This window comes from Juglans microcarpa x Juglans regia, chromosome 5S (assembly GCF_004785595.1).
Source record: "Juglans microcarpa x Juglans regia isolate MS1-56 chromosome 5S, Jm3101_v1.0, whole genome shotgun sequence".
Taxonomy (NCBI): Eukaryota; Viridiplantae; Streptophyta; class Magnoliopsida; order Fagales; family Juglandaceae; genus Juglans; species Juglans microcarpa x Juglans regia.
In genome coordinates, this window is record NC_054603.1 from 7,440,322 (window position 1) to 7,452,538 (window position 12,217).

General features: G+C 34.0%; 1 protein-coding gene across 1 annotated transcript; it reads right to left on the reverse strand.

Annotated features, from left to right (window-relative positions):
- Window positions 1-3,785: 3,785 nt before the first annotated feature.
- On the reverse strand, window positions 3,786-11,792 carry LOC121268241 (pyrophosphate--fructose 6-phosphate 1-phosphotransferase subunit beta-like). Its single transcript, XM_041172414.1, has 16 exons — window positions 11,518-11,792; window positions 11,068-11,229; window positions 10,848-10,969; window positions 8,710-8,763; window positions 8,517-8,623; window positions 7,802-7,907; window positions 7,567-7,630; window positions 6,524-6,612; window positions 6,035-6,166; window positions 5,686-5,856; window positions 5,460-5,575; window positions 5,063-5,174; window positions 4,788-4,872; window positions 4,458-4,502; window positions 4,184-4,252; window positions 3,786-4,031 (listed from the first exon to the last, which is right to left on the reverse strand). Exons 1-16 carry the CDS (start codon window positions 11,699-11,701, stop codon window positions 3,955-3,957), a joined length of 1,695 nt encoding a protein of 564 aa, XP_041028348.1. The 5' UTR covers window positions 11,702-11,792; the 3' UTR covers window positions 3,786-3,954.
- Window positions 11,793-12,217: the final 425 nt, after the last annotated feature.

Below are 12,217 nucleotides of genomic sequence, written 5' to 3' on the forward strand. Positions count from 1 at the left end.
TATATGTAGAACTACTCAAGTGAAATATATCTGTTTTAAATTTCTAGAATTTTGTAATTTTTCTAGAATTTTGTAATTGAGAAATAATATTTACAGTTATATATTACGTAAGTATCATATACTTTTTGTAAAAAAAATTAAATAAATATTAAAATAACAATAAAAATTAAAATTTAACGATGAATCTGATTTTTTTTTCAAATGCTTAAATAATCTATAACATCTAAGAGTATTGACATTGGTATATTTGGCTAGATACTATTTACTTATCAAAGTAATATTTTAATCATTTCTAACAATCATTATATTTTAATCTTATATCAGGTGTGTGGGTTTTGAAGTTTTTGACCCATCATACATTATATATAAATGTTATTTTTCATGTCATTTCTGTTTTGTAATATCTTACATCAATTTCAAAAATCTAAATGTTATTTTAATGTCTATATTATCTGATTATTTTAAAGTCTATATTATCCATTTTAATTTTGATAAATAGCCCATTATTTTTAACTTTATTCTATTTTATTTTTCAAAAATATGTAATATATTTTGCTTGAATTTTGTGGCATTTGTGGTTGAATCTAGTTTGAAGAAATATATGAAGTATATTTTTAAAATATAATATTCTATTACTATTTTAATTTTAAAATGTCTAATTCAATATAAATTAACCTAACCAAAAATTTTGATAATAGCCAAAACTTAAAATTGTCTGCCTAGCTCTAACTTAACTGTTTCTTAATAACAAAACAGAAAACTTAAATATATATTTTTTTCTTTACAAACTGCAAACACAAAGGATTTTTTTTTTTGTCCCTACTGCAACAAAATGCCACATGTAGGAGCAGTAAGATAGCAGGAACCTCGCAAATCCGCAAAGAATGAAAGGACCTAGAGCCTTGAACATGATGGTTCGGGGCTCGGACAGAGCACCCATTCCATGTCTCGGACTACGTACATGGCTCATAGCACTAGGCATTGGGTTTCACTTTCACGACCATGATAGTCAAGTTGTTGACTTTGGTATTTGGGCCATTTTTGTTTTTTTTAGATGATTTCAAAACATATGTATTGAATAAAAATAAAGAAAATTTTACTAATCTCACGTCGCTATAATTTACCTCGTCTGGTTTTTTTTTTTTTTTTTTTAATATTATTAGATTTTGAAAATTTTAAATTTTTTATTTTATTTTATAAAAAATTTGAAAAGTTTATAATAATTTAATGAAATGAAATAAAATCAGATAAAAATAATTGTAAAAATAAAGAAAACCTTAAAATTATCATTTACTTATTTTATTTTTTTTTGTATATAAAAAATTGAGAAGTGACTGAAGTTGTGATTTTTTTCTTACTAAGAAAATATTTAGGAAAAAAATCTCAAAAGCCATCTTAAAAATATAGAAAATTATTATAAACATAAATAAATTATATAAAATAAATTTATAAATTAACGTAATTTTATAAAATCTTTGTATAATTAGATAAAATATTTTTAAAAATAAATACAATTAACAGTTATCGATGTGACAACAGAGAGGTGTACGGTAAATGAAGGAAACTGAACTATTTTAATGTCCGTGGACAAACCTGTGTTTTAATGATTGGTAAGATGTGATGGGTACCTACTATTTTCACGTGGCTTTTCCAATTGCAACCAATGGGCACTCATAGGCGTCGACAACTTTTACTCCATGTGTGAATGGGATTCAAATTTCCTAAAGTTATAATTTCATTTACAAACAAGGTTGGTGTGTATTATGGTTTGTTTGACAAAATTAATCAAGTGCTTCTGTTGGTTATAGGGCATTGATTATTCTCTTCATTATCTCTTTAATCATCTTAATCTTATATATGATTGTTTTCTAAATCTTGTTATTATAATTTTGAGTTTGATGTTTTTCAAATAAAAATAAGTAATGTTACTCATATTTTAATTTTTATCGTCTTCTCATCATCTCATGATGTAGTATTAGATGATTGAAAATTATTTATTATATTTCACTTATAAATTTATTATTTAATATCATATCATGAATGATGAGAAAATAAATAATAAATATATTTTTTATATTAATAAATGTAATTTTACTTTTGAAAAAGGGATTAAACCAAAAACTGCTTTTGAGTATCTGCTTAATCCGTAATAATACAAGAAAGATGATCCATATCTGATTCTCTCTCTTCTCATCTTCTACTTCCCGAGTGTCATGACAAGTACAATGAGCTGTCAGGACTTGCTCCAAACTCTGAAAAAAGCAATGTTCAGGTGTCACATTGCAGAGAAATGCAGGTTCTTTTCCGGTAAGGTTCCTCCAAGTGCCACCGGCAATTGATTCCGATCCAACCCAGATGCAATTAAGGAAATACTTTTTTTTTTTTCTTTTAAGACTCTGTATTGTCCAGAATATATTTGTAAAAGGGGGTAGAAAAAGGTGGATAAAGAGCATCCATCTCCTAACCCTAAAAGGGTAAAAAACACGTGATCATGCACAGCACGTAGCAACAGATCAGCACAGTGCCAAATCAGTAGCATGTGATTAAAGGAGCTTTGAATATACAGAAAGAAGGAAAGAAAACCTCAAAAGAGAAGAAAGTCGCGGTGTCTACAGAGAAAAAAGTTGACAACCCTTTTAAGCTGCATCAATCTGAAAGTAGTTGGGTTGCGCACGCCACAAGTAGCCAATTTTGGCAAACAGCAATGCAGAGAATACAATTCTGAGATTTTGGTACTTTTTATTTGCAGCAATACATACTATTTAAGAAAGATTAGAGTAGTATTATGGAGCCGACTGTCAAGAGATTAAGAACAATCAGATTAGGTGATATTTGTGAGCAATAATTCATGTCATGTGTTTCAACTTTCAATAGCATTCATGCAGCTAAGCATCTGATCTTCCTAAAAAAGTCGTATCTTTTGTTACCTTCTCATTTTTTGGCCAGGCTATACAGTGATTTGCCACCTAGTTATCCGATGTTTGTTCAGTACTGCTATATTCATAAAAAATTATAGGAAAACAATCTCACAAACTGACGTGATTTGATCTGAGTCGTTAGATTTACTTTATAATAAAAATAGTTTTATAATATGATGAATCACATCAAACTACATCCGTTTATGGGATAGATAAAATGGTGAACAAAAAGTAAGTTCCTTGGTTTGTTGTTATCTGATTATATAAAGAGTTGATGAATCCTCTGTCACCTGTGATCATTTTAGACACAGACACTTTGATCGATGCCATTTAAACCTGCATTCAGCATTGCTTTTGTTTTATTTTTCCCCTCTTTTTTTTTTTTTTTTTTGTTCAAATATGGAAATTACATTTTGTATCTCTCATTCCGATTTGCATCCTAAACAAAAGAATATCCGACAATATTGTAGAAAACTCGATAAATTAATTAGAGTGGTAATCGTCGATCTATGTAGTTTAGCTGTTTTTTGTTTTTTAAAACGAGAGGAATACAAGACGTTTTTTTTTTTTCTTTCTTAGCAATTGCTCAAATGGAGAACTTTTTTAAAGCAGCTCAATTTCTTTTCATTTGGTGTCTCAAATAATCTCTACAATTTCGGAGACAGATTATTTTTAACGTGAATGGTAAAAACTCTGAATTTGATTGATGACAACGACCTTGTTCTTGTTTCGGAAAATGGCATTTTATGGATTTGACTAGTTAACGATAGTCGTTTATCAATCATTTAGCAGACCAGGAATGAAAACGCTCTCAAGAAGTTGCAGAAATAGGTGCTTTGAGAGAGATACGAAAACTGAGTCGCACAATGAGAAGCAAAACTATCTGAGTCATACATACTCCTCCAGATATTGTAAAAACACAATTCACAAAAATCCCATTTAAAAAACAAAGGACAGAAATCTCAAAGATGCAGAAAAAGTACAGATTTAGATGGTTTCTCTAAATATATGACTGTGCATCAGAGCAACAACTTGGCTAAGCTTGAGCTCCAAGTTCAAGGAGTAGAGTGTGATTAACTGCGTTTGAAGCTGGACCATGGAATTGGATTGGACCTGTAATGAGAATTGATAAGAATAGATGGCAACAATATAATGAGGTGTTTGGATTTGACTTTTTATGGGGACGATATTCCGAACAAACACCACCATGAACTGATAAAAGTTGGTGGAAATGATGGTTGATGAACATGAAATTACTGACTAACCAGGGCTGATGTAGCAATTCGTCACTGCCCACTCGTCCCGCATGGATGCAAATTTCTTGAAAGGGGCCCCTGAAAATTCATCAAGTTAATTTAAGTTGCTGATCACTTTTTCTCTTTGTTCGACATTTGAAGAGAATAGGAAAGAACGTGAATGATATTGCATGGCGTTACCAAACACCACTACGCCATCATGAACAAATATGCTGCAAATGATCCTTACAACTTAATATGGAAGTGAAAATACCATGAGAAGATTGTCCACCAAAAAACTTACCATCAAGCTCCACCATTGCCTTCTTTATCACCGGCTTGAGCTTACCTGGAAAATAAACTAGTCTTTCAACAACAGCTCAAACGATAGAGATAAAGAAGGTGAATAACATTAAAAAAAAAAAAAAAAAGGCCAAACCATATCATGGACTAATAACATCCTAAAATACTGCTAGTTGAAAAAACAGCATTAAAACAAGTTGCTAAGACAAAAGGTTACAGATTATTCTGTCCAGATTTCACTGAAATGAAGGACAAAAGGAAAAAGAAAAACGTAAAGTTCCGATATATTAAACCTGCAGAATTTGAGGAAGAAAGTGAAAGATGGTAATACCATGTCTCCTCTCAACATCCATTAATGAAGTCAATGCAGTCCCACCAACTGTCCATTCTTCAACCGGGGCAGCCAAATTCCCAACCTGGAGGCATCATGAAAAGCACAAAAACAGTTTAGCTCAGTTATGATTTTTACCATCTGACATGACAATATAAAATTGAACTTAAAAAAAAAAAGTGTGAAATGAAGAACAAAGTAAGAGGAATAAATAAAGCATAAAAAAAATGAAAGTTAAGCAGAATGAGTAAGGTGAAAAGGGATAGAATCCAGACCGATGATATCAACCCAGTTTTCCCACCCTGAAGGAGAGCTCCAGCAGCATAACCCAATGCATAGCAATAGCTAGAATCAAAGTTAGTTGGCAAACCACATCTCCCTTCGTACCTATAGAAATAAAATTTACATGGACATTAACAACTAATCTTCGGGATAAGAATCTTAAACAATATTTCTCAATATAAATTGCCACAAAAAATGCAGAGAAGCATTATACACAATAATGAATGTTAAGTTCAGTACAAGTCAGGATCATCAGGTTTGTCAAGGGTAGCCCAAAGCCTAATGCCAAAATCGCAGTCACCAAACATGCACCCCCCATCACATCAAAAAATCAATTCAGAATTTGTGATATGAATCAATGACCGCTGTCTAAGGAAAGAAAATAAGTACCCGAAAAAGTGGGACTGTCCTTTGAATTGTCCTTTATATGCACCTTCTTGTTTCCTCTTCTCCAACTCAGTCTCAGCCATTTGAATAAGCATTTTCTCGGTTTCAATTTTGGCAACCTGATTGTAGGAAACACATACAACGTGAACAATAGTACAATAGTTACTAGGAAATCTTCCGTTAGGTCAAAATCCTACCATACAGACAATAATATGACTAAAACAAATACCTGGACATTTCCATGAGGATCTCTTTCAAGCATCAACTGTTCCTGGATTGCTTGAGGTAAAAGGTCAAAAAGCTGTAGAGATTGATTTGTCAGTTTCTTTTTCCACAGCCCACCTTCATCCACAATATCTTGGGCCAAAATTTCATTCAATTCTGCAATAAGGTGCTGCACCTGCAAATGCCAAAGCAATAAATTGATAGCTTTTAAATCAGTAAAGTGGTGTGGCACTCATGTACTTGTAAAAGAGCAGTGCATCAAAATCTTGAGCATTCAGCCAGAAATAAGAGAAAATGGGAGAGAGTGGGGGGTAAAGAAAAATAGTACATGATTCAATGATCAAGAATATTACCTCGGGAATAAAATCAATCAGTCCTTCAGGAATAAGAATAACTCCATAGTTATAACCAAGTTCGGCACGTTTACAGATAACATCTACAATGTAGTCTGTCACATTTTTCAGCGTCAACTTCTTAGCAGCAACCTGAATCAAGAGATATCTAAATTAGATGATATCTTTTCTGAGAAAAATGATCAATTCCTTTCTACCAAAGAGCAGTTCAAAGATGAAATGTCTCTAGAACTCATATCAAGCTATGCGTTTCCAATCAATTACTACACATTCTTCAATAACCATGGAGAAGGGATATCAAGGTATTCGATGACTAAAATGTTAGAAACAGTCTTCAACCAATTACATGGGTGCTACCTTTTTGTCATAACATGCGCACTTATGTTGGATAAAAAGTCTAATATTCTTTTTTGCACTTGAAATATCATGAGCAAATATACCAGGCTCTGCAAGTGATGTAAAATTAAAACAATAGATTTATGAAGATACCTCTTCTCCAATAATAGTAATGTTTGGATGAGTTTGTAGAGCACACTCTAGTGTAATATGTGAAGCCGCACGCCCCATAAGCCGTACAACTGCAAACATGGGCCCAATAGATAATACCTTGCTTAAATGAACCACAAAACCAGATGATCACTGGATGAGATAAGTTTGACATGGCTTGAAGAGATACAAGGGTGTATGTTTACAAGAACAACACCACAACAAACCTATTATGTTTACAATTCAATTTCCATGACTGGTATCACAGCCATAAAGTTGGTACATTCGATGCAAACTGAATTAGAAAAGGTAGCTAAGGTGGAGATTAATAATGCGGATAGAATAGATGTGAGGATGCAAAGCACACCATGCACTACTAACTACACCACACTACACCACACCAAAAACTATTTCTTTTGAGACCATTCCATGACTTTGTCACGGCCTTTTTCAAGTCAGTTAGCATTGAATGTATCCATTTTCATAACTCTAATATTAACAAAATTTTCAAGTCTCTCTCTTGGTTGGCTGTCATGCCCCGTTATGCATAGAGCATTTAGTTTCAAATACAAACCCTAGCTTGTCATATGCGTTAATCATAAGGTATTTTCTTCAATGTGTTTTGTGTCACAGCAAACAAGGCTAAGTCTAAATAAAAAGCCTTTTTGTTGTGCAACACATGACAAAAAAATATGTGGCTTGGCATGAAATCTGAGGGAGAAACTCTACTAACAAAAGATGGAGCATAATGGGGGCGAGAAACATTCAAACCTCCCTTTAACATATAAAGTTCCAATTTCCGAAAGGTTTTTGCGCCAAACTAAAAAAACATAATGTTTCTTGTCTACAATTTATTTGTCGTTTTAGTTTTTTTCTCTGCTTATTTTCCATCCAAAAGCTCAGTTTTTCCTAATAAGCTCTATGAAAGAATATTAGTAGAGATGGTCACAGCTCATAATTTTGAATTTATTTGCTATTTCATAGTGAAGGAAAAACAAAAAAAAAAAAAAATAGACACTACTAAAAATGTCAAACCCGACACGTACAATGATAATACTTTCCAGTTGATCGGGCATCAACCATCACATTGCCAATCATTTCTGCATAAATCTGCAGGAAAGTAAATATATCATATAATGATAAGCACAGAGTAATATTTTCAAGTCCCTCTAAATGAGATCACAGTAAATTATGGAACTCAGATATAATTATCGTTGTAGTATGAAACCATGAAAGATCAAAAGCATGAAAAGCATAGCATAAAATTCTGAGTGAAAATACCTTGCAAGCAGTATCAAACCCGAAACTTGTAGGAACCTCTTTGCATTTCAGATCACCATCAATGGTCTTAGGGCATCCAAGTACCTGAGTTTTCAGATTTTTACCCCTGATAGAACAAAATTACATGATATGATCATTAACGTAATTATACCAGGGGAAAAAATTAGATTAAGATGCTAAAACGCCCTGGAAAATCAACCATAGATCACTTTAAAACTAGAATGAGAGATCAGACAAAAAATGCCAGTACACTTGAGAAAATCTACTGGGCTTGATCTGACTAAGGGATGGAAAAAATACAGAGGTGTCTATGCATGAATGTACAGGAGAGGAAGAGTGAAGGATCAAAATCATCAGAATGAGTTGACAAAAAGAGCTCTGATACTATGACAAGAAGAGGCTGATGTCGTAAATTCAGAATTACAGTCTGAAAGTTTAAGAGAGACATGGAAAAACTAATACGTATGTGTCATTTAGCATAACAGATAACCATTTTTATTTAATGTACAATCAACTGCTGTCAACTAGAGGCACCTAGGCTTGATATCAATAACTTCAAGAAGCATTTTTCTGAAACCATAAACATGAGGTAGTTAACTGTAATTCTCCCTCTTATAAAAGAAACTATAGTGCAAATTTAATAAACAACATGCAAAGATTACTGAGAGAAAGAAACAGAAGTATTCCGACAACAGTATTTTTCCATAAAACATACCTAAAATCTTCAGCAAGGAGGCAGGCATTTGTGTTGGAGTCATCTCCACCAATAACAAGAAGTCCATCCAAATCAAGCTTCAATGCTGTTTCTTCAGCTTGCTTAAACTAAAAACCATAACCATTTACACTCAGTCTTTGCACGTACAAACTCAACACAAACACCCTAGATAATCCAGAAAGATGAGTCACACCTGCTCTGGAGTTTCAATCTTGTCTCTCCCACTGCAAATCATATCAAATCCACCCTGATAAAAAGGAAAATCTAATCAGTTTAACATACATGAGTGCATGTATAGCTCCATAACAAAATTAGATACAAAATGACTGAGACTTTTGCATTAAGCATCCACATACATTTCTGTATGTGCACATGGCAATGGCATACTCAACTTCATTTACCATAAAACTTATTATCCTCATGTCTACTCACTCACTTCGATACAACAACGAAGTTGATAAAACTTTTTTTTTTACCGGTAAACAAGATTTTATTGATCATAAGAATAAGTAAGACCCCGAGTATACGAGACATATACAAGAGCAATGTCTAAGTGTGCTAGTTTAGTTATTAAAGGAATTCATGAAAAGTCATGCCATGAAAATCAATTACAATTGACCAATGGAGTTTAGTATTGAAACAGAAATTTCTAAGCTCATCCATTGACCGCTCTTGATCTTCAAAACTTCTTTCATTCCTCTCCTCCAAATTACACCACCATAACATGTTGGAACCATTTTCCATATTGATGCAATCTGAGAGGTTCCCCGAAACATCTCCAAGAAGCTAGGAAGGTCGACTACCCTTCTCGGCATCACCCAAGCTAATCCCATCTGAGCAAAGACTTCATTCCACAATATCATGACAATCTCAAAATGAAGTAGTAGATGGTCGACGGATTCTCCACGCTTTTTGCACATACAACACCAGTCCATGACTATGATTCAATGTTTCTTTAAGTTGTCTAGAGGATCTTCTCTAAGGAATCCATCCATACAAAAATACTGCCTTTGTCTTCCAAATACTCTTCCATGGGAACAAATTTGGATTGTGTGTTGTCATGACTTGGTAGAAAGAGCGGGCTGTGAACTTCCATTTCTTAGAGGGGCACAAAAAAATTCTTCTCTTTGACTCCCCCCAACAAACGGGTGGAGCAATGGCGAACCAGCAATTGCGTCGAAGGGGGGCCAGCTTTTCTACTATGTGACACATTTCTGTAAAGAGTAATGCTAAATACAATATTAAAGTGTGCAAGCTCTACGCACTCCCTTTGAAAAAAAAAATGCGGTCCACATTAAAAAATAATTTTTTTCATGTGGAGATTTACTTATTTTTTCAAAGGAAGTGGGTGGGGCTTGCACATGATCCTAGGAATGCAAACATCATTTCTTGATGTAAATTAAAAAGAGATTGAAAAATCATAAAAACATAACTACAAACTATTTTTTATATAGATCATCGACCTTAAATAATTTTTCTTGTATTTTCATACTGAGATCCATATTAATAAGTTTATTATTTCTCCTAAACTTAGTTTTAATTTTAATTTTGGAGAACATACTTGAAAATAGATAATATATCGAAATTAAACAAAATTTTGCGACTATAAAACAAAATCAGAGATAGACATTTCTAGGTATATTAACATTTTAAAAAATTTTAAAGAGCATATGGAGATTATAAATTTTTTTGATTTCAATAAGTTTTTTTTTTTGGGGGGGGGAGGGGGAGGGGGGCCTTAGTACAACGTGGGTTTGCCACTGGGGTGGAGTACACTAGGTCATAGAACTTGGAAAAAGCATCAATTTCCCAATCATGTGAATCTTTGAGGAATGTAACATTTCATTGGGGAGTACCATTGAATATGATTAAGGCTAGGTTTGGGTACTAAGAATACCTCATACTTCACTACTATTCATTACTTTTCACCTACTTTTTACTATTATTCATTACTTTTCACTACTATTCAACATTCTATTATTAATTTTTTATTAATTTTTCACTACTATTCGCAACTCTTCTCAACACTATCGGCAAACCATACATTGAGCCAAAATTTAATTTTGGATCATCACCCACCTTAATGTGGATATTTCTTGAATGTGTCCCAATCTCTTCTTATGTGCTTTCATAGTAGCCTCACTCCATAAGGCCCACTCACCTCATTCGAACACCAGTATATTCTATAACTAAATCAAAGGATTCATAGATGCACAGAATACTTTACAATAGCTAATTGCTCAATTTACAAACATCAATTTATACTGATAACTAAATCAAAGGATTTTCGTAGATGCATGGAATACTAGAAATGACAAAAAATTGCCTCACCTGATTTCTGTACGGGTAAATATATTCTGTATTCAGTTCGACATATTTGCACTTCATGATCCCAGCAGGACCTCCTCTAAACCCGTACAGTGTGCTTCCTTTTGCGCGCTCCTGCAAGTAATCTGCCACCAATATCCGGATCCGGGTTCTTATTCATATAACATTCAAATAGTTAGGGCAGAAAACGATGCCAAATTAGCCTTTCTATTCAGATCCTCACCAAAGATTCCACAAATCACATTGTGTCCTCCGGGAGCCTGGCCTCCAGACAAAACGACACCGATATTCAGGTTCTTTTCAGGCTGCAACGCATCTGATTCGCTGGGAACTAGCTTTGCCGACGGTTGCCCGAACAGATTCGGAAACAGCTTTGCGATCTCTCCTGAAAACACCGCAACAGATTCAAGCTCAAAAACCAAAATCCTCAATTCTCTGTTTGAAAGCTAAGAAAAAGAACGAACAAATAACAAAAATGAAACCCAACTATTTTCTATTCACTAAAACGAAAAAAAAAGAGGGTAATAGAAATCAAAAGAGTGATTTTGGTTTTCTATTCCTCGATTGTTCTAAGCAATCAAAAGGAGTCGAAGTTCTTAGGAGCGAAGCGAAGAAATGCGGATTTAAAAACGAAGACTCATGGATCAGAATGACAAGTGAAAGGAAGAGTGACCTGGATTGCCGGCGGCGGAGCTAGCAGGGCCATCTACGATTTTGAAGGAACTTCTGAGAACAGAGGGAAGGGGAAGCTCGTGGTCGATACGACTCTTTTGGACCTCGCTGTAAACGGAGGAGATTCGTCCCGAAGCCGACTTAGTGCCGGCGACATCGCCGTTAGCGGCGAGAGTTGGAGACATTGTCAACACTGAGATATTCTTCGGTGTAGGCGTACGATTGGATGCCAGCAGGTCATGAATCTATCGGACAGTCGAAGAGTCGCGGACGCCCGTGCTTTGTGATATTATATATACGAGTGGTTGACAAGGGCGAGAAAGGTCTTTTACTCCTTGTGATCTCGGCCCTGAGGGGAACTCGTGGCGCATTGGACATGAGGACAGTTGAGATTTTTTTATGATGGTCCGAATAGCACTAGATCATACTCGTTTGTACTTACCTAACCTTTGTTTAGTAGGTGGGCAAAAAAGGTATATTCCGCATTTTACTTGCTTTTTTATTTATTTTTTGCTCTATTCTTTCACTTTTTAGAATGATTTTGTTCCATTATATTTATCGAATATTCAATGATCCACGACTCCATTAGGTAACATTGTATTTTAAGTGAGTTATGATCCTTTATATTTACATACAATTAACGACAATAGTGGAATTAGTATATTCCATTTTTGAAATGGAATATATAATCCAATCCAAAT